Genomic DNA, 26,320 nt, shown 5'->3' on the forward strand with positions numbered 1-26,320 from the left:
TGTGTTCAGAGGGTGCTGGCCAAGGGCCAGCAACCTTAAATCTGCACCCAGAGTGAGTGGTTTGTAGCCCTATTCACTTACAACTTATTTTTTGAGCACTTTCAGGTTTACAGAAAAACTGAGTGGGAAGCATATCATTCCCATATAGCCCCCACATTCCCCCTTCCTCTCCTTCCATTGCCCCCATTTTAAACAGCTTACACTAGTGTGGTACGTTTGTTGCAACTGATGAGCCAATATGTTGAAACAGTCATGGCTAGAAAGGATCCTAGAGATGACATAGCAACCAGCACAAGTTCACTGTGTCCCCCAAACTTTTTTTTTTTTGCTTTTTAGGGTTGCACCTGCACCATATGGAAGTTCCCAGACTAGGGGTCAAATCAGAGCAGCAGCTGCCAGCCTACACCACAGCCACAGCAACTCGGGTTCTGAGCTACGTCTGCGACCTACACCACAGCTCATGGCACCACCAGATCCTTAACCCCCCGAGCAAGGCCATCCTCATGGATACTAGTTGGGTTTGTTTCCGGTGAGCCACGACCTCCCTGTGCCCCAAACTTGATAGGTTTCAGAGCCAACTCTTCCATGGACCTCATTTTTCATTGAATGTTTGGGTACTATACTCATACATCAGCATTCCTACATGTAGATGTCACTTAATACATACTTGAGCAAAACTAATTTAAGGAAACATTTTCAAGAGATATTAAGTAAAACCACAGACGTTTTGTCTTTCTCCCCACTTCTTTTTATAGAAGAGATACCTAGTGTATATTTTATGCATAAGTTCAAAACCAGTTAAACTATTTGAGAAAATAGGGTCCGGTCTGTTTCTGTTTCATTTGAACCACAGCTGTACTTGGCAGCAAAGGCTAGAGTGATCAGTAAGCAAACAGCAGCATTGTATGTACAAGTTTTTGTTAAATTTGTGATTCAGATTTTTTCCTCTGGAGAAGAGCATTATAAACATTAAAACAAACAAACCAGTTCATTATTTTCCAGTGTGAAATAGCGCTCAGTGTTGGGCCAGCATATTGATGAACTTTTTAAGGGCTCTTCCCCAGAGAGCTCCCTTCATTTCACAGGTTCTGCTGCTGTTTTCAAGAGAATAATAGCAGCACTTGTGGAGAGTCACTAAGCGCCAGGGGCCGCTACAAGGCGTTCTGTGGATTGACTCATTTAGTCTTCCCACCAACCCTTCGAGATAAGTGAATGTCATGGTGAAAATACTCTAAGAACTATTCTGTTATAAGCTTTTTGTACCTACTGAAGCCACCTCTGTCTTCCTTTCTGTAATTATTGCCATGACGTTGTCCCCTTATTTTCATGAAACATCCCCAGTGCACCCATCGAGAAATCCCAGTGTCTCCCAAGCGAGCAAGAAGGAAATCCTGGGAGAACTCAGAGATGACCGCGTTTGTCAAAGGCAAGGAAGTCGTGGTTCCCGCTGGCTTCTGAACATAGTCAGGCACTCAGATATGTTGCTGACATAGTAGACTCTTGTCAAGAAGTAGAATTTTCCAAAACAAGATGCAGTCTGGAGCCCGTATTGCATTTGTCTTTACACACACAGTGTATACACACAGTATATACTTATGCACACGCATAACCCTTGCAGACAGGTAGTCTCAGCTTTTTTGAACGTAGCCCAGTGTAGGTAGTGTAGACATTTTCTCTCATGTGCATGTTCTTTCCTCTCCCAGTTCCGTCACCAGGACAGCTTCAGCACAGAATCCACAGTGTGGGGCATTTCCCAGTGTCTGTCCGACAGCCTCTTAAAGCCACAGCCTATGTGAGTCCAACTGTGCAAGGCAGCAGTAGCCTGCCTTTGTCCAACGGCCTCCAGCTCTACTCTCCCACGGGGATTCCCACCCCCAGCAAAGCCGCAGCTTCTGGCATAATGGGCCGCAGCGCACTCCCAAGACCCTCTCTGGCAATAAATGGGAGTAACCTGCCTCGGAGCAAAATTGCACAACCCGTCAGAAGGTGAGAACCCGTGTCCTTTTCCGTACCCTCACCTGCAGTGTGCGATTAGAATAGAAACCGCTCTGGGAACCACCTCACCTTCTTCTCTGTCCCAGACCAGCCCCAGCTGTCTGTCCCGCCTCTGGCACACTGGGGGGTGGTGGGGAGGGGCTGTCCCTGTGGGGTCCGCCCCTGTCTGATCCCACCTCCCCTTGCTCCTGCAGCACTCCACTCTTTGCTTTTGCTTTAACTTCCCAGCTAGCCCCACCCGCATGGCCCACTGTCCCTCCTTCAGATCTTTGCTCAGGTGGTGCCTCCTTCCAGGATTGCAGCTCCTGCAAATTCAAATTCCTCCCTGTCCCCTTCCCCATCTGTTACCCACAGCCTTTATCACCACCTACTTAACGACTTTGGGCTGACTTCCCAGTAGCACGGAAGCTGCAGGAAGCGGGGTAGTTGCTTCTGGGACTAGTGTACACCCCTGATGCCAAGGACTATTCCCAGGGCAGGGAAGAACTGCTCATCTTTTTTGAATCAATGTTCTTTTTTTTTTTTTTTTTTAGGGTGGCACCTGCAGCATATGGAAGTTCCCAGGCTAGGGGTCAGTTCGGAACTACAGCTACCACCTAAGCCAAGCAACTCAGGATCAAAGCTGTGTCTGCAACCTACACCACAGCTCACAGCAACATTGGATCCTTAACCCACTGAGCAAGGCCAGGGATCGAACTCGCAACCTCATGTTCCTAGTTGGATTTGTTTCTGCTACATCACAATGGGAACTCCCAAATCAATTTTTTTATCAAAATAGGCAAACATGTTGTTAGGCAAATGCACATGCCTGCACCTTTCCCCTACACTCAAGATTTTTAAAGCATCTTAGTGATGTTTAATTGGGCTTTCTTATTGTTGCTAAGTTTGGTGTGTTCCAGGGAACTTTTTTTTTCAAAACTCCACAGAGTTTGCAGGGCACGTGTTAAATGAGCTCATGGTCCTGGCGGACCCTTCTTGAACTGGATATCCTGAAGTGCTTTATGATTACAAACAGTTCCTTAAAATTGAGTTGAAGGCAGATTAGAAGATGAGAATGAGGGAAGTAAATTCACAGGCTATTACAGGAAATTAGGATTTGAGGGAGGAGGGGGAAGGGAATCATGGTCAAAAGTTTTAAAGGGATTGTGGGAAACAAGTGGCTTCTCTTTATGCATTGGGTAAGTATAAATAGCTTTTATTTTCTGATAAATAGGTTCTCAGATCAAAAAGTAAATTTGGAAACTACTGTAAGACACAGAAAAGTAAATAATCCTGCTACCCAGATAGAAATCATTTTGGCGCATGTTTGTTCAAATTCTGGCTTACTCTTCCCCAATAAATGCAGGGCTGTGTTGTGTTTATGGCTGAATTTTCACAATAACTTCTGTACATCAAACATGCACAATTATTTGATGTATTGTGGACAGTCCATTTTATCTTTGGATATATGTCTCCACACTAACCTGGTAGAAGGCTGCCACTGCCAGACTATGAGAAGGTCTGTTCCCCCAAACTTAGGCAAACACTGAGTATTACAATTCCTTTCAAATTCGATGCCAATGTAGTAGACAAACCTTTGGCTATTGGTACAACTGAAAATTTTTCCATGTAATTCAGTGAAGGAGCCATTTATGTCCTTAGGCCATTTTTCTATGAGCTGACCTTTTTCTGATTTAAAAATATTCTTTACACACTACGAGTATTGATCATTTTCCACATACGCTGCAAATCTGCTGGTACACCCCATAACGTGGGCGGCGGCGTGCCCAGATCTGGGTTTCCAGCAGACGAGCCTGTTGAAGGCTCAGACACACAAGGCATGTTTGGGAAGTGCCAGCCTGTTGTCACCTGGCGCAAGCATCGGAGAGGCACTCTGCGGGGGTGATGTGCCTCGTGGGATTCCTAACAAGTTGTTTCCTTTTTTTCATCCCTTTGTAGTTTCCTTCAGCCTCCAAAGCCCCTGTCTTCACTCAGCACTCTGAGGGATGGGAACTGGAGAGATGGTTGCTACTGATGCAGTTTTCTGTACCCCTGATGCGCGGGAAGGGAGTGGAAATGAGGGTCGTGTTACCCAGCTGGCTGGGTAACAGCAGATGTCAGGATAGTCTTTCCCTTTTGCATTTTCACATACTTACTGCATTGTTTTTCAACGGACCAATCACCAGAGACTAATTATTGCACTTAAGTATTGGCCTGAGATACTGCAACAGTCACCAATCCGTGGTTGCAGTATTGGGACGCTTAGAGCTAGGAGGTTTTGGTAGAACTGCTATGTACCTGAATCCTTTTTGAGAGAATTGAAATGTATCAACAATGCTTTCTTTGCCATATGAGTTTGTTTTAAGGTTAACTCGTTCAATTTACTTACGTGTTCTAAACATCTTCCCCTCACATGTTCTGTATTTTCATACATTGCACATTTACAACTAGGTTCTATAATGTATGCTTTGAAATTTACTTTTTTATAGTTTACAGGAATTTTATTTTTTGTGCCTATTTCTTTTTACACCTCTGTGAACCACGATGGAACAACTTAAATTTTGTGCCATAAAAATATTTTTGTGGTAAGGTACTATTTTTTTAGCTCTAGGGATCTATCATCAAAAATCCATCATACAATTTGAGAGACATAATTTTATGTTGAATGAGCACAACATAATCTGAAGCCTTGCAAGGAGACAGCCAGCCAGACGGCAGAGTGAAATGGTCTTGTTTTCATCGTTAATTTATTGTCATCCATGGGTTTCCTATTTGTAATAGCATCACGGGCTCATTGCACTTAATACCTGCAATGTTTGCTACTGTACCACTTGATTTTCAATACTTTATTACAAAGGATGAAACTGTAATGTTTTATTAACAATGCTTCTGGAAATGAATGCATTTTAAAGCAAATAAATCTTTTTGATAGACCTTTTACAAAATCCAGTTGCACTAATGAATGCTTTCTTATGGTAAATGAGCTAATATTTGTTACTGTGTACACCACTGTTTTGGAATGTTCCAAAATAAAGACTATTTCAGCAATATCAGGTCACGCATGACTGTGCAACATCAACAGTACAAATGCCATGTCTATACACTTCTCCGTTAGGAAAGCTTTGTTGCTGTGCTCCAGCACAGCGTTTATTTGTGTCTTGTTTTACACATGTGAATATTCTGCCTTCCCTCTTTCTTTCTCTCAAAGACTCGGGATAAGAGATGCAAGGTTTTCGTTTTGCAGTGGGGTTTGGGTCCCACTTAGGAAGGTCACTAAAAACCCAGGGAGCAGCTTACCCAGAAACACATTTGTGGATGAATACTGTCAGTGGCTATTTCAGTATTTTATGAGGGTTGAACTTGAAATACTTTCTCAGGGTCAGTAAAATAGAGTATTAGCATTACACTATAGTTGATATATATTGGAACACTTTTCACTTGAAAGTGCCATGGAAAGGTTAGAGGCTTTAATGTTAAGTTCTAATGTTGACCTTCTCTCAAAGGTCATTAGAGATTATTATTTTTTAAAAAGCATGCCTCAACATTGCTAATTATTAGAGAAATGCAAATCAAAACTACAGCGAGGTACCACCTCACACTGGTCAGAATGGCCATCATTAGAAAGTCTACAAATAACAAATATTAGAGAGGGTGTGGAGAAAAGAGAACCCTCCTTCACTGTTAGTGGGAATATAAATTGGCACAGCCACTGTGGAGAATAATATGGAGGTTCCTCAGAAAACTACAAGTAGAGTTTCCATATGATCCAGCAATCCTACCCCTGGGCACATATCTGGAGAAAACTATCATTCAAAAAGATACATGTACCCCAATGTTCATAGCAGCACACCATTCTCAATAATAGCCAAGACATGGAAGCAACCTAAATGTCCATTGATAGACAAATGCAGAAAGAAGATGAGGTGTGTGTGTATATCATGCACACGTATACACACATATAATGGAATACTACTCAGCCATAAAAGAAAATAAAATAATGCCATTTGCAGCAACATGGATGGAGCTAGAGAGACCCATACTAAGTGAAGTAAGAGAAAAACAAATACCATGTGATAATGTGGAATCTAAGATACAGCACAAATGAACTTATCTACAAAACAGAAACAGACTCACAGACATGGAGAACAGACTTGTGGTTGCCAAGGGGGATGGACTAGGAGTTGGGGGTTCGTAGATGCAAACTATTACATTTAGAAAGGGTAAGTAATGAGGTCCTACTGTACAGCACAGGGAACTCTAATCTCCTGGGATAGACCAGGATGGAAAATAATATAAATATAAAAAAGTAAATAAAACATTTCTATATAGTTCCATGGAGTACTGAAATTCTGACTTTTAATTAGCCTGTCTTAAATACAATGTGAGCCAGAAGAGGTGAGATATCAAAGGAGAAGCAATTTGGGGCACTTCGTTAGTGACGCGGACTGTGCTGGGTACGTTGCATATATTTGTCAATTTTAATGATCACCTCCTGTTACTACCATTTAAAAAATATAGACCCCGAGCCCAAGGGATGTGATAATAACCTGGTGTAGATATTTATCTAGTAAATAGTGTATCTGACTTTTAAATCCAGGTTATCTGATCTCAAAAGTCTGTTCACAGGAAGAACACAGCAGTGGGAAAAACATACATAGTTAGTACATTTTTTAAAAATGAATTCATATTTTGCTGACAAAATACAAGGATTCAACTCATTTGCAATCCAAGTATTTCATTTATATTAAAAAAAAATCTATTCAGCCCTTTGAATAAAGAACAAAGATACCTGCATTTGGAATTTACATGTTAGTTACAGGAGAGAGACAGTAAACCATATACAAGTAAGGAAATCACAGTGCAATAGGATAGGTGTTAAGTGCTAAGGGAAGAAAAGGAGATGAAAATAAGCTAAGCTGAGAAAATGGAGAGAAGGAGAGACTGCACTATTAATACGGTCATCTGGTCAGATCTCACCAAGAAGTTGACACCAGAAGAAATCCATCCTAAAGCTGCTTCACAGCCTCTCACCTGGAATTTGAGCACACAGTGGTCTTAGGGGTTATTTTCACAATTCTCCCTAGGTTGGTACCATAACAATTACTCTAGATGCATAGGAAAGAATTTGATGTACTATGTAAATAGACGCCCTAGGGTAGTGGTTCTCAAACAAGCAGCAGCAGCATCTCTTGGAAAATCATTAGAAATGCAGATCCTCAAGCCCACCCCAGACCTATGGAATCAGCCCTCTGGGCGATTTACAGAGCCCGCTTTGAGAAAGGCTGCTGGAAACCAGAGAGAAGCCTAGGCAAAGGCATGAGCAGAGCCTAGCTGGGGTTCTGAGGACAAGCAAAGAGGCCAGTGTGGCTGCAAGCAGAGGAACAAGGAGGGAAGTGGCGGAGATGAGGTCAGAAAGGACTTCGGGAAAATCGTGTGGGGCACGTGGCCAAAATAAGGACTTTGATTTTACTCTGGAATGGGAGCTATACATGGTTTAGATTTTTTTTTTTTTTTTATCATTCTGCTTTTCTCTATTTTGAAAATGACACCCTAACCCTCCTTTGCTAGGCTTTTACTGATTACCCAAGAAATGACCATATGCATCCTTAACCTAGTGAAAGAGAACATTAATCTTTATCATCCTCCTAGGCAACATAAGGACCCACTAATCTTACATCTAATCCTTAAATTGTATGTGCAGTTATGATTCAGCCAGGGATTAGGGAGGAGAGACCAGACACAGACTTGTGTTGGGGGGGGGGCTCTCTAAAATTCAGAGAAAACAGAATTAGCCATGCAACAATGCAAAACCAGGTGATAATATTTTAGAAAGAGAAAGAGAAGTAGAAATGGATGGGATGAAGGGAATGATCAGCTTTGGGGAGGTGGGCAACCTGATTTTTTTTTTTTAATCTTTTTGCCATTTTCTTGGGCTGCTCTCGCAGCATATGGAGGTTCCCAGGCTAGGGGTTGAATCGGAGCTGTGGCCACCAGCCTACGCCAGAGCCACAGCAACGCTGGATCCGAGCCGAGTCTGCAACCTGCACCACAGCTCACGGCAACGCCGGATCCTTAACCCACTGAGCAAGGCCAGGGATTGAACCTGTAACCTCATGGTTCCTGGTCGGATTCGTTAACCACTGCGCCACGACGGGAACTCTGGCAACCTGATTTTAAAGCAGGTCCTGAGTTCCCTCAGCCAGCAAGTATTTATTGAAAGCTTACTCTTTGTTGGACTTGATGCTAGATGCTGAAGATATCAGAGCCAACAAGTCAAATGTGGCCCTTACCCTTGTGGAAGTGACTTTTTTTTTTTTTTTGTCTCTTTAGGACTGCACCTTCTGCATATGGAGGTTCCCAGGCTAGGGGTCGAATTGGAGCTGTAGCTGCTGGCCTACACCACAGCCACAGCCACACGGGATCCAAGCCATGTCTGCGACCTACACCACAGCACATGGCAACACCGCATCTTTAACCCACTGAGCAAGGCCAGGGATGGAACCCATGTCTTCATTGTTACTAGTCGGGTAGTACTTAACCATTGAGCCATGACAGGAACTCCGGAAGCGACATTCTTGATTCGTGTAAGAGAAACAGGTTCAAATCAAACAATGCCACATCCTTCCGATAAAGGACTAGCCAAAGACGAGTCTGAGAAGAGGATATTTAAGCTGAGGATGTGTGGGAATTAATCAAATGAAGAGAAAAGGGAAAGATGATTTCAGGTGGAGATGGCGGAAAAATTTGGAGCTTATAAAGGGCCAAAGAAGGTTGTGCGGCTGGTCCTTAGCATCCCAGTGGCCTGATTAGCTTCATGATTTTGTGGGGCCCAGGACAAAATCTACACTGAAAATGTATTAAGAATTTCAGGAGAGTTTCTGTCGTGATGCAGCAGAAACGAATCTGACCAGGAACCATGAGGCTGGGGTTCGATCCCTGGTCTCGCTCCATGGGTTAAGGATCTGGCGTTGCTGTGAGCTGTGGTGTGGGTCACAGACGTGGCTCAGATCTGGCGTTGCTGTGGCTCTGGTGTAGGCCAGGGGCTGTAGCTCCAATTCGACCCCTAGCCTGTGAACTTCCTCGGGTGTGGGCCTTAAAAAAAAGAAAGAAAAAAGAATTTCAGGATGGCAATAGCCGAGCATTAAACCAACCATGAGACCCTTCTGAGCATGGGGCTATGTGCCACTGCCCAGGACACAGGACCACCAAGCCACCCCTCGCTGGAAGGACAGGCAGGAGCCAGAGCTTGTGGTACCTCAGGTAAGGAAGGACTTTGAATTTCATTCCAAGTTCAGCGGGAAGCTATTTATTAATAGTAACGCTAACACTCAAACGTTCTTCCTGTGTACCAGACACTCTGCTAAATTCTTCAGAAGTTTATACCTATTTAATCCTCATACAACCTTATTGTTCTGAAACTATACCCCTGGGCATTTAATTTGTGGAGGTGACTAAGTGATGACATCAAGAGGTTGATGCCATTGAAAGAAGACTTTGATTGCATTTCCTGAGAGGAAGGGGCAGAGCACAGCACACAGAGCCACATGAGAAGCACCAGGTTTGGGTCAGGATGCAGAAGCAGAGTGAGGAGAAGGTCCAGGGCAGAGCCCTGGCTGGGGTTTCTGCAGGAAAGGCGAGGCAGGGTGGAGACTAGGAGTGGCTGATTTGAATAATTCCAGGGGGCTTCGAGCTAGAGGGATGGTCTTTGGTTGCCTAGTACTTGGCCTTGGGATGATTCAGGGCTGGGAAAATATGGGAAAACTCAGGTACAGGAGCTCCAGTCGTGGCTCAGTGGTTAATGAATCCGACTAGGAACCATGAGGTTGCAGGTTCAATCCCTGCGCTTGCTCAGTGGGTTAAGGATCCAGCGTTGCCGTGAGCTGTGGTGTAGGTTGCAGATGCGGCTTGGATCCCACATTGCCGTGGCTGTGGTGTAGGCCGGTGGCTACAGCTCTGATTAGACCCCTAGCCTGGGAACCTCCATATGCTGTGGGAGTGGCCCAAGAAATGGCAAAAAGACAAAAGAAAAAGAAAACTCAGGTACAGAGAAATTAAACAACTTACTCAAGGTCACAGAACCATGAGGGGCCGAAGCTTGGATTTGAACCTTGGCTTTTAATGAAAAAGCAATAGCTTGAATAAATGTGAATTTTAAACTCACTTTCTACAGAGAAAGGACTAATGAGCCTAGGACGGAAGCCGGACCAAGGTGGGTGGCATTCCTTGCAGCGGAGGCGGTACATGCGAGGAAATGGAAAGAACAGCTGTTAAACTCCTTGGTGCATCTGGTGAACTGTTTCATGTGGCAGCCCTGCAGGGTGCCAGGGAGTGCTGTAAGAAACTAAGCTGAAGGGATGGGCAGGAGCTAATCCTGGGACATCCTTGTAGCCCATGCAAAGTAAGCATGGGGAGGCAGCTCTCTCCAAGGGAAGCCTGGAAGGCAAGGATGCCGTCTCATCCCATGTTAGCCAGGGTTCAGTGCAAAAAGCACAAACCACTCTAGCTATTTTGAAGCTGAAGGAATTTGATGGAGGAAATTAGGGTCTGGACAGGTGGGCCAGCCCAGCCTGGGCCTCTAAGAAAGACTCTTCACACAGCATCACAGACCAGGAGATGGGCTAATGGTGCCAGATGGGACAGCGGAAATCAGAAGCTCCCCCCAGAACCCCTGGCTCCACTAACACACTACACTTGCTAGGGTCTTGGGACCAGGACACTGCACCCAGGCTGTCACCATGCCCTCCAGATCTGTACCAATGACCATGGATGGGTCATGGCTCCACATGTCCAATCTGGGAGAGGAGTGACCAGATTGGGGACCTCTGCTGATGCACCCAGAGAATAAAGCCAGCTCCTCCATGGCTTGCCAATGGAGCGTCAGACGTCCCTGCACCGTCACTTTTCCCTGTAAGAGCATCTGATCAGTGGACCCTTGGCTGCATCTGGAATCCTCTTAGCATGGAAGTCTGAGGAATGAGGGTTTTAGCTGTCCATCCTCTGCAGTGTAGGGAGACACCCCCACACACACACAGGGCACCCACATCCACCATGGAGATGACTGTACTTGCCCCGAGGACAGTGAATAGATGGAAAGGAAAAGACCCGAGAGACTGAGAGACGTGGCGAAGGTAAAACAGGCAGGACATGGTCACTTACAAGAACAACTTTGGTTTAAACAGAGCTAAGTCAGTTTCACACGTGTGCTTGGCACTTGTTCTACTGAATGTCCCGTCCAATGACTAGACGCAGGTGAAGGCTGTGGTCTGCCGTCCCATAGCCTCCCAGCCACCGAAGTTATCACAGGTGTTTTGCCACGGCAGAACACGGGCCATCATTTTCCTAACGACACTGCTTGACTGTTAAGCCGATGGCACACAAAGCACTCCACTTCTTGCACTAATAGCTGTGTTACTAAGGACAGATATGTTAGTTTGACCTTCTCCAGAAGCAGATCCTGAGACTATAACATTATCATCCATCCAGCAATGCCACCTCTAGGTATATACCCCAAAGAGTTGAAGGCAGGGAGGAGTCAACCAGATTCGTATACCCATGTTCATAGCACCTCAAGTTACAATAACCCCAACGTAAAAGCAATCCAAGTGACTATCTGCAAATAAATAAAATTCCATACAATAGAACACCATGCAGCCTTTTTAAAAAAGGTAATTCTGATGCATTCTATAGCATGGATAAACTTTGGGGACTTTTTCTTTTTTTGCCTTTTCTAGGGCCGCTTCCCAAAGCATAAGGAGGTTCCCAGGCTAGGGGTCTAATCGGAGCTGTAGCTGCCGGCCTACCCCAGAGCCACAGCAACGCGGGATCTGAGCCAAGTCTGCAACCTACACCACAGCTCATGGCAATGCCGGATCCTTAACCCACTAAGCAAGGGCAGGGATCGAACCCACAACCTCATGGTTCCTAGTCAGATTCGTTAACCACTGTGCCATGACAGGAACTCTGGGGGGACATTATGCTAAGTGAAATAAGCCAAATGTTCTACTTATATGAAGTACCTAGATTAGTCAAATACACAGTGACAGAAAGCAGAACGATAGTTGCCAGTGGCTGGGGAGCTTCTCCTTGAGGAACAATGGGTTTGGACTCTGTACTGAGCACCCACCCTCTTAAGATCTGCACCTCAGAGACAACCCCTGAAACACCTAGCTTCTGAAAAGCAATGGGGCTTCCACCCATGAGACCCATACAGCTATTGTGCACTGCGAAATGGCTCTTAGAAAGCTCACGTGCTCTTACTCACTTGCCCCAGGAACCAGTGTACAAGTGGCTGATTGAGAGATGCACAGACCTTACATGAAAAAGGCTTATCTGCTTATCTTAGAGCATCAGCTTGAGGGGCAGGCACCTCATTTAACACACATTTAGGGGTCTTCTGGGGAAAGAGGCTGTTGGGTGCCATCTTCACATGCTCTCTCCTCCTGTTCAGAGTGCCAATATCTTCCAAAAGGAAGCTTTTACACACATCTTGTGCCCTGGTTTTCATGTCTAGTGCCACAGTTTTTATGGCTGTAGGCTGGAGGGCTTGCATTCCTGGATCCCATGGGACTGTAACAATCAAAGACATAGTTCTTGGCCAGCTACCATGCTCAGGGCACTCCAGAGACAACAGAGTAAAATATAACCCCAGTCTTTCTGTGAAAGATGCGTTTTGCTTTTTCTGGAGCTTTGGTGTGAGATGTAGGCATCTGGTTTGGCACACATCTAGCAGCCTATTAAGGCTCCTTCAGGAGGAAAAGGCTGGTGGACGTCATCTTTGAACTCTCCTTCTACCTGGCTTCAGCTTGCCAGTATCTCCCAGAAAGAAACTTGTGTACATTTCTCCAGCCCCCTGTTTCTTATGGCTGTCCCCAAGGAACACTTATAGGTCACTTGGCTGTGGTGGCCAGCACGACTTATGCTTGTGGTCCCCCAAAGTGTATGTATCTGCATAATTTAAAAGCTGCTGCCTGAAGCTTCTGATCAAGGTCCTGACTTAGATCCTCTTCTTTGGGACACTGATGGGTCTTAGCACACCCATAACTACTGAGAGCCATTAAAAATAAAATAGGCAACTTGGGCAATCACAGAGTTTGAGTGACAACCAATAGCTAAGGCAGAATTGAATAATAAGGTTCATTGCCTACACAAGGCCACTCTTTCAAGATTGGGAGAGGTGGCTGTTTTATCTAATGTATAGAAGCAAACACAGACAAAATGAAGAAACAGAGCAATATTTTTTTAAACAAAGAACAAGACAAAACTCCAGAAAAACTCCTTAATGAAATAGAGATAAGTGATTTACCTGATCAAGAGTTTTAAAAAATGCTCATACAGATTCTCAGTGAACTTGGAAGTGATTTACCTGATCGAGAGTTTAAAAAGCGCTCATATAGATTTTCAGTGAACTTGGAAGAATGGATGAAAACGGTGAAAACTTCGACAAGGAAACAGAAAATACAGGAGAGTATCAAAGAGAGGTCATAGAACCAAGAATACAATAACTGAGCTGAAAAATACTCTAGAGGGGTTCAAAAGCAAACTAGATGAAGCAAAGGACTCATGAACTTGAAGCCAGAGCAGCGGAATTCACCAATCAGAGAAGCTAAAAAAATGATTAAAAAGTAAGGATAGCTTAAGGGACAACATCAAAGAGACCAACTTTCATATTAAAGGGGTCCCAAAGAAGGAGAAAGAGACAAAGGGGAAGAAAACTTACTTGAAAAAACTCCCCTAACCTGGTGAAAGGAATGGACATTCAGATCCAGAAAGGCCAGAGAATTCCAAGTCAGATGAACCCCAAAAGACCCAAACCAAGACACATTATAATCAAAATGTCTAAAGTTAAAGGACAGAATCTTAAAACTAGCAAGAGAAGAATAACTTGTTACATAAAAGAGAACCTCTATAAGACTATCAGCAGAATTTTTTTAGCAGAAACTTTGAATATATCATGACATTCCTTTCACCTTCCAACCAAGGAAACTCTACCTAGCAAAGATGACATGCAAAATTAAAAGACCAGAGGAGGATCAAGATGGCAGAGTAGGAGGACACAAAGCTCCCCTCTTCTCATGAACACATCAAAAATATTTCTACGCATAAAACAATTCTCACTGAAAACAAACTGGAGACTGGTAGAAAGACACATACGAATAAGATTGTAAGAAAAATCCACGTGGAATTGGGTAGGAAGGGAAGAGAGGCTATTAGATTGATTGGGACCTGTGCCCTTCAGAGGGGACACAGAAGAGGAGGATTTCATGGGCTTGGAAACCCTTCTTGGGGAGTAGTTTGAACCATCTATTGGGAATCCCAGCCCTGGGTTCTGGCATCAGGAGGATAAGTCACTCTGACTGGTTTAAAAAACAATGGGACTAACGGCAGGGCTATACAAGAAAGCTGCACTCCACTTGCGAAGAGTGCAACCACATTTGCTTTACTCACAAAACAAGGTGAAGGAAGCAGATTGAAACTATTAGACTGTCTTTGAGTTCTTTTGCTGAAGATTTTGTCACTTTCTTCTTGTGATATTGAATTAGTCTGGTTTTCATAGTATTTGATGAAATGTGCTTCTACCATCACACTTGAAAGAGTGAACACCTTTCTTATCTAGGGAAGGCTCTCTTGACATTAAAAGTTCACCAGATTAGCAACTAGTAATCTCTCTTTTGCTTTCCAGAAGGTGGTGCTAGAGAACAAGTTTTAGGTTTGTGTTACCAGAGCTCTCTTGCTGCTAAAGTTGGATCATGTTAATAAGAAAAAAACAAAACAAAACAAACTGCAGAGTTGAGAGAATGTGTAAGTTTAGCATCTGGGGCTTTGGGTGTGTCCATGGCCTGGTAGAGGGATCTTCCAGCTACTATGAGGGTTAAAAGACAAAAGTAGTAAAAATAGACTATAACAACAACAATCAGTTAAAGGATATACAGGTAAAAAGATGTAAAATATGACACCAAAAACATAAAATGTAGGAGGTAGGGCGTAAAAATGTAGCACTTCAGAATGCATTCAAACCTAAGTTGTTATCAACTTGAAAGAGACTGTTATAATTAAATTATCATATGTAAGCCTTATGGTACCCACAAAGCAAAAACCTATAGTAGATACACATAAGATGAAGAGAAAGAGGAGTTCCCGTGGCTCAGTGGTTAATGAACCCAACTAGGAGCCATGAGGATATGGGTTCGATCCTTGGCCTCACTCAGTGGGTCAAGGATCTGGCATTGCCTTGAGCTGTGGTGTAGGTCCCAGACGTGGCTCGGATCCTGAGTTGCTGTGGCTGTGGTGTAGGCCGGCAGCTGTAGCTCTGATTTGACCTCTAGCCTGGGAACTTCCATATGCCATGGGTACAGCCCTAAAAAGCAAAAAAAAAAAAAAAAAAAAAAAAAAGGGAAGAGAAAGCAATCTAAGCATGTCACTAAAGACAATCAAATCACGAATTGGGAAGAGAAGAAAAAACATAAGAACTACAAATCAACCAGAAAGCAATTAATAAAATGGTAATAATTACATATTTATCAACAACTACTTTAAATGTAAATGGACTAATTCTCCAAACAAGAGAACTAGAGTGGCTGAATGGATTTTCTACAAAAAGGACTCACGTACATGCTGCCTACAAGAAACTCACTTCAGATGTACACAAAGATTGAAAGTGAAGGACTGGAAATAGATATTCCATGGAAATGGAAACCAAAAGAAGCTAGGGTAGGTATACTTACATCAGATAAAATACATTTTAAAACAAGGACTGTAGGTGATGTCAGAATCATGTTGGTGTGAGACATTCATTTTTTTCCCTCCATTTGACTTACAATTAATTGGCCATTCATGATTGAAAAAAAGTGCCTCTATGTAGCTCATCAGGAACCAAGTGATCCATACATCTGTGCATCTGTAAATGAGTGGATTGAATCTTGGAAAAGGCTATGGAGCAAAAGGAGTTGGGGTCGGGGCAGTAGCAGGAGATGACAGCTGTGGCAGGGGTCGGGGCAGTAGCAGGAGCTGGCAGCTGTGGCAGGAGTCGTGGCAGAAATTTATCAGAGGAGGTAAAGGGGACCCAAGTACTCATTGTGATGGAGGGGAGGGGAAGAAGAGGGCAGAAGGCAGACAAAGATAACCAAAGGAACATTTTTCTTGTTGGCTGTCCTAAAGCTTCAACAAAAGCTCTGCCAATTAACCTCTGGAACTCTCCCACTGCAGCCTCCTCCTACCAGGCCATGGGCACACCTAAAGCCCCAGGTGCTAAACTTACACATTCTCTCAACTCTGCAGTTTGTTCGTTTGTTTGTTTTTGCACACTAACATATGCATTCCTAACTTTAGCAGCAAGAGAGCTCTGGTAACACAAACCTAAAACTTGTTCTCTAGCACCACCTTCTGGAAAGCAAAAGAGAGATTACTAGTTGCTGATCTGGTGAACTTTTAATGTCAAGAGAGCCTTCCCTAGATAAGAAAGGTGGTCACTGTTTCAAGCGTGATGGTAGAAGCACATTTCACCAAACACTGTGAAAACCAGACTAATTCAATATCACAAGGAGAGGTGACAAATCTTCAGCAAAAGCATGCAAAAACAATCTAACTGATAGAGAATTCAAAAATAGCCATTATGAAGAAATTCAACAAGCTATAAGAAAACTCAGAAAGGCATCCACTGAATTTAGCAATAAAATTAAACAGAGGAGTAGTTTACAAAAGAGATTGAAATTAATAAAAAAACAAATTCTAGAGCTGAAGAATTCAGTAAATGAAATAAAGCATCATTAAATATCAGGAGTATAACACACCAGATGGAAAAGAAAATAAATGAGCTGAAAGACAGAACTATAGAAACACTTCAAGTAGAAGATGAGAGTGAATTAAGATTTTTTAAAAAATTGATGTTACCCTGTGAGAGTTATAAGACTCCATGGAAAGCCATTCTAAGGATAATGGGTGTATCAGAAGGAAAATATAAGGAGAAAGGGGCAGAGAATTTACTTTAAGAAATAATAGCCAAAAACTTTCCAAGCCTGGGTAAAGAACTGGACATAGAAATTGATGAAGCTAATAGAATATCTATCTCCATAAAAAGAAAAAAAAAAACCTCAAGACACATTGCAATAAAACTGTCATAAGTCAATGATAAAGAAATAATCATAAAGGTAGCCAGGAGGAGGAGGAGAGCAACTTACAAAAGTTACCTCCATTAGGCTAGCAGTACGTTTCTCATCAGAAACTCCCTACACCAGAAGAGAGTGGAACGGCAGTCAAAAAATTGAAAGATAAAAGTTCTAACCAAGCATACTATCAGGCACAGTTATCCTTCAGCTATGAAGAGAGAGACATTCTCAGACAAGCAAGAGCTGAGGGAGTTCACTGCCATTAGATGTGCCTTGCACTGAATACTGAAAGGAGTTCTTCAAGCTAAAGTAAACAGATGGCTAGGTAGAGAACCAAAAATAAATGAAAGTACACAAAAACCTGATAAATATAATAAATAGAAAACTGTACTCCATTTTAAAAGTGTGTTAAAAAATTAAGCATAAACGCTGACGGAAAAGAACATTTAAAATAAATATAATTGGGAGTTCCTTCTGTGGTGCAATGGGATTAGTGGCACCTTGGGAGCACTGGGACACAGGTTCAATCCCCAGCCCGGCACAGTGGGTTAAAAATCTGGCATTGCCACAGTTACTGTGGATCAGACTTGATCCCTGGCCTGGGAATTCCATATGCTGCAGGGCAGCCAAAAAAGAAAAACTATAGTTACTACAATTTATTAATGAATTTATAGCATAACAATAAGAAATTTGTGACACCAAAAGTATAAAAGGTGAGAAATAAAAGTATGTAAACTTTATGGGCTAAAGAAGACATATTGCTATTAACAGAAGATGGACCATATATATCATCTATGGGATGTTTTATATAAGCTGCATGGTAACCACAAATCAAATGTCTACAGTGGGGGGAGAAAAACATAAAAAAGGGGAGACTGAACACATTAACATGGAAAATCACCAATTTATAAGGTAAACTGACACAGAAACAAAAAGGAACAGAAGATTTAAAATAACCAGAAGGCAAAAGATAAAACAGCAGTAGCAAGTTCTTATATGTCAATAATTTCTCCAACTGTAAATGCCTGAACTCACCAATCAAAAGGCAGAGTGGCAGAATGGATTTTAAAAAGAACCAATTATATACTGCCAATAGGAGACTCATTTCTCTGCCTAAGACACACATAGGAACAAAGTGAAGGAATGAAGGGATATTCTAAGCAAACGGAAACTGAGAGAAAGAGGGTGTAGTCATGCTTACATATCAGACAAAACAAACTTCAAGCCAAAAATCGTAACAAGAAATAAAGAAGGTCATTATATAATGATAAAAGGGTCAATACATCAAGAATATATGACAATCATAAATATATATGTACCCAACATCAGAGCACCTAAATATATTACTACTAACAGATCTGAAGGGAGAACTGACCCTGCTATTAGGAAATGGATAGGTTATCCAGAGAGAAAATCAACAAGAACATGTTAAAATTTAAACTTACTTTAGAACAAATGGACTTAACAGACATATTTAGAACATTCCATCCAACAGTATCAGAATACACATTTCAATCAATATCCAGGATCAACATTGCATATGACGGGACGTGTAATAAAACGTAGCAAATTTAAGAAGATTGAAATACCAATTATTTTTCCAACCATAATGATATAAACTAGAATCAACAATGGGAAATAAGATCTAAAAATATGTAGAAACTATATAAACACACTTCTGCACAAAAAAGGAGTCAAAAAAGAAAAGAAAAACTAAAAAATGACCTCGAAACAAACAAACAAACAAAATGGAACTCTAACACATCAAATCTTATGGGATACAGCAAAACCAGTTCTTAGAAGAAAGTTTATAGCAATAAATGCATATGTTAAGAAATAAGAAAAATCTCAAATAAGCAACCTAACTTTACATCTCAAGAAAAGAACAAATTAAGCTTAATGTTAATAGAAATGACATAATAAAGATCAGAGTAAAAATCAATGAAATAGAGATCAGAAAAACAGAACTAAGAGCTAGATCTCTGAAAAGATAAAATTGACAAATTTTAGCTATACTGAGAAAAAAAGACTTAATAAAATTAGAAATGAAAAAGGAGAAATTACAACTGATATTATAGGAATACATAGGCTCAAAAAGGGCTACTATGCACAATTATATGCCAACAAATTACAAACCTGGAAGAAATGAATACATTTCTAGAAACACAACAAATCAAAACTAAATAAGGGAAAAAATAAAAAATCTGAAACAGACCAATGAGTAAAGAGATTGAGTCAGTAATAAAAAACTTCCCAATACACTGGATTAAGAAGATGTGGTATATACACACAATGGAATACTACTCAGTCATAAAAAAGAACAAAATAATGCCATTTGCAGCAACATGGATGGAACTAGAGACTCTCATACTAAGTGAAGTAAGTCAGAAATAGAAAGACAAATACCATATGATATCACTTATACCTGGGAATCTAATATATGGCACAAATGAAACTTTCCACAGAAAAGAAAATCATGGAGATGTAGAATAGACTTGTCGTTGCCGAGGGGGAGGGGGAGGGAGTGGGGTGGATTGGGACTTTGGGGTTAATAGATGAGAACTATTGCCTTTGGAATGGATAAGCAATGAGATCATGCTGTATAGCACTGGGGACCATATCTAGTCACTTATGATGGAGCACGATAATGTGTGAAAATAGAATGTGTCCATGTATGTGTAACTGGGTCACCATGCTGTACAGTAGAAAATTGACAGAACGCTCTAAACCAGCTATATTGGAAAAAATAAAAATTATTATTAAAAAAAAAAAAACCTCCCAACACAGAAACCCCCAGAGCCAGATGGCTTCACTGGTGCATTCTATCAAACATGTAAGAAGAAACAACACCAATTCTACTCAAATTCTTCTAGCATTTGACAAATGCAACATATCTTCCTGATAAAAACTCCTTAATGGATTGGATATATAAGGAGTATATCTCAACAAAATAAGGTCACATATGACAAACCCAGAGCTAAAATTGTATTTAATGGAGAACAATTAAGTTGAAAAAGAAAAGGTAGCTAAGTTGGAAGGGAAGGAGTAAAACTGTCAATTTATGCAACTGGTGTATTTTATATATAGAAAACTCTAGAGACTACCAACAAACAAAAACCAAAAACATTAGAACTAATAAATTCAGTTAAGATGCAGGAAACACAATCAATGTACAAAAATCTATTGTTTCTATACACTTATAAGGAAGTATCAGAAAGAAATTCGGCAATTATATTTGCATTTGCATAAAAATAATACTTAAATAAATTTAATCAAGGGGATGAAAAACCTGTACACTGAAATTACAAGACATTAAGAAAGGAAACTGAATAAGACATAAATAAATGGAAAATATTCCATGATCATGGATTAGAAGAATTAATATTGTTAAAATGTTCCTACTACAAATTGAAATCTAGATTTAATGCAATCTCCATCAAAATTCCAATAGCATTTTTCTCAGAAATAGAACATTCCTCAAATTTGTATGAAACCACAAAAGATCCTGAATAGCAAAAGTGATCTTGAGAAAGAAGTATAAAGCAGAATCATTATATTCCCTGATTTCAAAATATGTTACAAAGCTATAGCAATCAAAGTAGCATGGTATTAAACATAACAAGACCCAAAAAGACAACCCGCAGAAAGGGAGAAAATCTTTGTAAACAAAGCAACTGACAAGGGAATAATCTCCAAAATATACAAATATCTCATCCAGCTTTATTAAAAAAAAAACAATCAAAAAGTGGGCAGAAAATCTAAATATTTACATTTCTCCAAAGAAGACAGGCAGATGGCTAAAAAAAAAAAAAATCACACACACAAAAAGATGCTCACCATCACTAATTATTAGAGAAATGCAAATCAAAAATACTCTGAGGTATCACCTCACACCAGTCATAATGGCCATTACCAAAAAGTCTACAAACAAAAAATGTTGTTTTATACAGAGAAAAGGGAACTCTCCTACACTTTTGGTGGGAATGTAAGCTGGTGCAACCACTATGGAGAACAGTATGTATCCAGAGAAAATCTTAACTCAGAAAGATACATGCACTCCAATGTTCATTTATAATAGCCAAGGCATGGAAGCAACCAAAATGTCCATCAACAGAATGGATAGGAGAAGATGTGGTACACACATGTATAATGGAATATGATTCAGCCATAAAAAAGAATGAAATAATGCCACTTGCAGCAACATGGATGGACTTAGAGATTATCATACTGAGTGAAGTTGGACAGTGAAAGATAAATATCTTATGATACTACTTATATGTGAAATCTAATAAAAATGATACAAAAGAACTTATTTATAAAGCAGAAACAAACTCACAGATTTCAAATCCAATCTTAGAGTTACCATTGGGGAAACTGTGGGAGGGAGGAGTTGGGAGGATGGAAGTAACATATACACATTATTGTATAAAACAGATAACTAACAAGAACATACTGTATAGCACAGAGAAATATACTCAATAGTTTGAAATAACCCATATGGAAAAAAGAATGGAGAATTATATATATATGATTTGTACATATATGTATGTATAACTGATTCACTTTGCTATACATCTGAAACTAATACAACATGGTAAGTCAACTATATTCCAATAAAATTTAAAATAGTAATGGTATTAGCATAATAACAGGCACATAAATCAATGGAACAAAATAGAGAACTGAGAAGTAAATCCCCACACTTATGGTCAATTAATCTATGATGATGAATTTACAAGGGAGTCCCACCTGCTATAGTGTCCTCTAGCCCCATCTGATCAGAAAGGCTGGCAACAACTTGAGGAAGCTGTGTGCCACAGTGGTGCTCCAGCCAAGAGATGGTGGAGCAGAGCCAACTGCCACCAGAAGAGTCAGTATGGAGTGTGGAAAGTTTCCACTGATACACACAGGCAGAGGAATTAATTTATAGCCAAGGTTGAGGGTAGCTCCTGACCCTTCCCAAAAGGAAAGCACGTTTGGGAAACAGAGTAGCCTCGAGCTGTCTCTCCCCTTCCTGTCCAGGCAAGGGAGCTTAGACACAGCCCCACTCACTATGAAGGGTGTCTTCTAGCCACAAATGGCCAGAGGGCTGGCAACAACTTCTGGAAGCAGTGGAGTCCCATGGTACTTGAGTCTATAGATGGACAAGAAGAGCCAATGGCTTCATTTGGCCAGAGAACTTTGGGTACAGGCTGGCTTAAATTAAGACAACAAACAAAGAGCTTTACTAGCTTTCTAGCTTCTTCTCCTACCATACTCTGGTCAGGGAAATCAAATTTGTAGCCCCAGTCATCACTGAATTGTCTTCAGCCTGTCCAACCAGGGAACCTAATCAAAGTACAAGTGCATGTGAAGCTGTTCAGCCCATTTGGCAGCCCTGTGTTTAGTGGTACTTAAACAGAGAGCAGAGCCTATGACTTCCCCCCTTCTGCAGAGAAAAACGGTGGCCTCACTTGACTAGGGGTGTCTATTCATATTCTGGCCTAGTCAAGTCCCCAAACAATAAGCTGTGTGGGCCCTGGGTCTGGTGGCGCTGTTTTGCCAGGGCAGGGGAGCTAATTTTATAGATAGCATCATCTATGGCTGAATATAAGATCCATTTCCAAGCATCTATACTTATCAGTATAACTGGAGAATCCAGGTAAATGCAGAGCCCATCCTGTAGCCTCATTTGGGTAGGAAACCGAGCTAGAATTCCTATCCCACTATACTTAGCTGGAGGCATACCTCACCCCCCATTCTCAGAACTTGAGCAGTTCTCTTCCTAAAAAATAGAGCATAATATCAGGTACCACCTGTCCAAAGACATTACCAACAGACACATTCTGAAACCCAGTTTGAGCAGAGATGAAAATCTGTCTCTGCTAAACCAAATCTGTAAAGTGTGGAAGAGGAGACCAATCGCTCAAGTGCAGACACCAATGTAAGAAAATAAGGATCACAAAAAATCAGGTAAATATGTAGCACCAAAAGAAACTAATAAATCCCTAACCCTAACAAAATGGAGATCTAGAAAGTACTGCACAAAGAATTCAGAATAATCCTCTTGAAGTTTAGTGAACAATAAGACAACACAATGCATGAACAAAATGAGACGTTTGACAAGAAAATAGAAAATACCAAAAAAAAAAAAAAAGTGAACAAAAAGGTGAACGGAAATCCTAGTTTTAAAAAACAATAATTGAAGAATTAAATGAGGAGTTTCAAAAGTAGACTCAATGCGCAGAAGAAAGAATCAGTGATAATGGAAGATACGACATTAGAAATTACCCAGAGAAGCAAAAAGAAAAAAGGAGAATGAAACAGAGTAAAGAAAGTCTATAGGAATTATGGGACACAATGAAAAGGAGTAATATTTGCATTTTGGAAATTCCAGAAGAGAAGGGAAAGGTATAGAATGTGTATTTAAAGCAATAATGGCTGAAGACTTCCTGAACCTGATAAGAATGGACATCCAGTCCAATGAGACCCAAAAGACCTCAAACAGGTTGAACCCAAATAGCTTTAGACTGAGACATAATCATCAAAAGTCAAAGCCAAAGAATTTTAAGAGTGGCGAGAGACAAGAGAAAAGTTACATGCAAGAGAATCTCCATGAGACTATTAGTGACTCTCTCAATAGAAACAGTTTGGGCCAAGAGGTAATGGGATGACATATTCAAAATATTAAAGAATAACTTCCAAAGAATTCTACACCTGCTGAAGCTGTCTTTCACAAAGGATAAAGTCTTTCTCAAACAAAAGTTGAGAAAGTTCATTACCACTAGACTTGCCTTACAAGAAATGCTAAAGCAAGTTCTTTGAGTGGAACAGAATGCTAATTAATATCATAAAAACATAAAAAGTTAGTGTAAATCTCATTGGTAACGGTAAATATATAGTCATAGTTAGATTCTGCAGTATGGTACTAGCTATGCATAACTCAACTCTAAAAGTTAAAAGAAAAAAGAGGGATCTAGTAAAAATTATTTTTATAGCTACAATAATAGTTTAATTATAATTAATTATATCACGTAATTATAACTACATTACTATTCTTATTTATAACTATATCTTATTAGTTATGCAAATGTAAAAACCTGTAATTTATAACAGCAATAACCTAAAATGTGAGGGGAAGACAAAGTAGAATTGTGAATTTTATGAATTCTATTGAAGTTGTTATTAGTTTAAAATAGGGTGTTATAAGTTTAAGATATTTTATGTAAGCCTTATGGTAACCACAAGGGAAAATCCTATACTAATTATACAAAAGAACATGAAAAATAACTCAAAGCACTCTGACACCAAAGGACAAAAAAGCATAAAGAAGGCATCAGGATAAAAAAAATGCAAAAATTAGTAAAAAGAAATTTCAATTAAATAGAATTGGGGGACCAGAGGGTGAAGTTCTCATACCCTGCAATGACAGCAGGGCCCAACAAAAAGAATGAAGACTCCTTGTATTTTCTGGCAAGGATTCAGCCAATGAAAGCCATGGGTTCTTTACTATAACCCTCTCACCTTCCTTTTCCCGTGCAGAAAATAGTTCTTCCCTTGCCATGCGGAAACTCGTATGTGGCTTGCCATGGTTACAGACCCCAAATTGAAATTCTCTGCTACTCCTGAATAAAGTAATTTCTTCTTTTCTGTAGAAATATTTGGCAGTCTGTTTGTCTTAAGTCAACAATAACAATGGAGCTACAGAAAAACCCAGAAAACAAAATGACAGCAGTAAATCCTTATCTATCAATAACTACTTTAAACATAGATTAAAATCTCCAGTTAAAAGACATAGAATGTCTGATGGCTTAAAAAATTCGGAATTCAATAATATGCTGGGGGGAGATGAGCTGAGTAGAAGGAGGTGGATGATCATTTCCCCACACAAACACATCAAAAATTATATCTACATGTGGAACAATTCTCACAGAAAAACAACCGGAAACTAACAGACAATCTCTTATACAACCAAAACTACAAGAAAGGTTCCCAAATAACTGAGTAGAACAACACTAACGAAAGACCCCATGACGGGACTGGCACCTCTGGGTGATCTGTGAAGGAGGGAGTGTTCACACAGGCAGGTCTTTGCTCTGCACCCCCTCCCTGTCTGCTGGGAAGTCCACCAAGATGGATAGGGAGCTGGAGAGGCCTGGACTCTGGGAGTAGTGTGTATGTGCTGGCTTGCTAGCATTCAGAGCAGAGCAAGACTTGTGCTGACAGCTGCCACCTCACAACACTTCCCAACCCAAAATGCATGCTGGGAAGGGTTGCTGGTGTGTGCAGCACCTAGATGCTCTAACTAGGGTGGAGCGAGCCTGGGAGTGGACTCAGTCTAGCTCTGTGGAGACAGCCTGGAATGTGGTCTGGGCTGCTACTGTTAGCACATGGAGGATGGAGCATGGATCCAACATCAGAGCTCTACTATCAACACAGTGCAGGATGGGGCACAGGTCCACCAGTGGAGCCCCATTGTCAGCCTGCTCACATTAGGGAGCAGGGGTGATATCTGAGACCATTATCAGCCCTCCAATAGCAGGGGAGGGTCTGACAATGGCAGATTCTGTTGGCCTGCACAGTGGGTGGTAGGTGGCATCACAGAATCACATATCCCTGGTGGACAGCCCCTGGAGAGTACACAGTGGTTCCTTTCCTTGCAGGTGCGCCTACTACCACCCACCTCACACAGTAGTTTGGAGTGGATCTGGGGTGGACAGGTCTTAGGAGAGGCCTACCATACAGGCAACCTAGATCCCAAGCAGTGGTGCAATTTCTGCAGCCGCAATGCCCTAGCCCCAATCACCAGCCCAACACTAGGTCTGGGATGAATACAACAGAGAAAAAGATTCAACCTTGGGCTGCTTCTGGGCAAAACAGAAGATGCTGGCATGACCAGCACATATGTTCACTGTGATCATGTAGCCCTTCTTGCTTTAGCACTTACCACTTTTGGGACAGAGCACACATTTAAAGGCAATGGAGTCTTCTTGAACCTGACCCTCAGGATTTCTAGTCCAACAACTGAGGAGTAGACTCTGCCCCCAAAAGGGTTGTGACAGCCAGAGAGAAAAGAGGAGGCTCTGCCTATCACCAGTGCAGGCACTGGACACCGCAGCACCAATCACACCCCCAAACAAGTGGATAACGGCTGGCACACTCTGAGGAAAGACTTGGTATGAATGCCTTCCAGAAATAGCTCTTGCACTAAAAATACTGGACTGACACTGTATACACAGGGATGCTCTCACAAAGAGCCCTTCAAG

At 41.3% G+C, this 26,320-nt stretch overlaps 1 protein-coding gene across 2 annotated transcripts in view; it reads left to right on the top strand.

The window, feature by feature from the left end:
* SLAIN1 (SLAIN motif family member 1) overlaps positions 1 to 5,027 on the top strand; it is a 78,854-nt gene extending 73,827 nt beyond the window's left edge. For both annotated transcript variants that reach the window (XM_021065765.1, XM_021065766.1), the window contains 2 exons: positions 1,704 to 1,986; positions 3,934 to 5,027. In XM_021065765.1, the coding sequence (XP_020921424.1) occupies positions 1,704 to 1,986; positions 3,934 to 4,009 (359 nt within the window). In that variant the 3' untranslated portion in view covers positions 4,010 to 5,027. The remainder of the gene's footprint in view (positions 1 to 1,703; positions 1,987 to 3,933) is intronic.

This window comes from Sus scrofa, chromosome 11, assembly GCF_000003025.6.
Source record: "Sus scrofa isolate TJ Tabasco breed Duroc chromosome 11, Sscrofa11.1, whole genome shotgun sequence".
Taxonomy (NCBI): Eukaryota; Metazoa; Chordata; class Mammalia; order Artiodactyla; family Suidae; genus Sus; species Sus scrofa.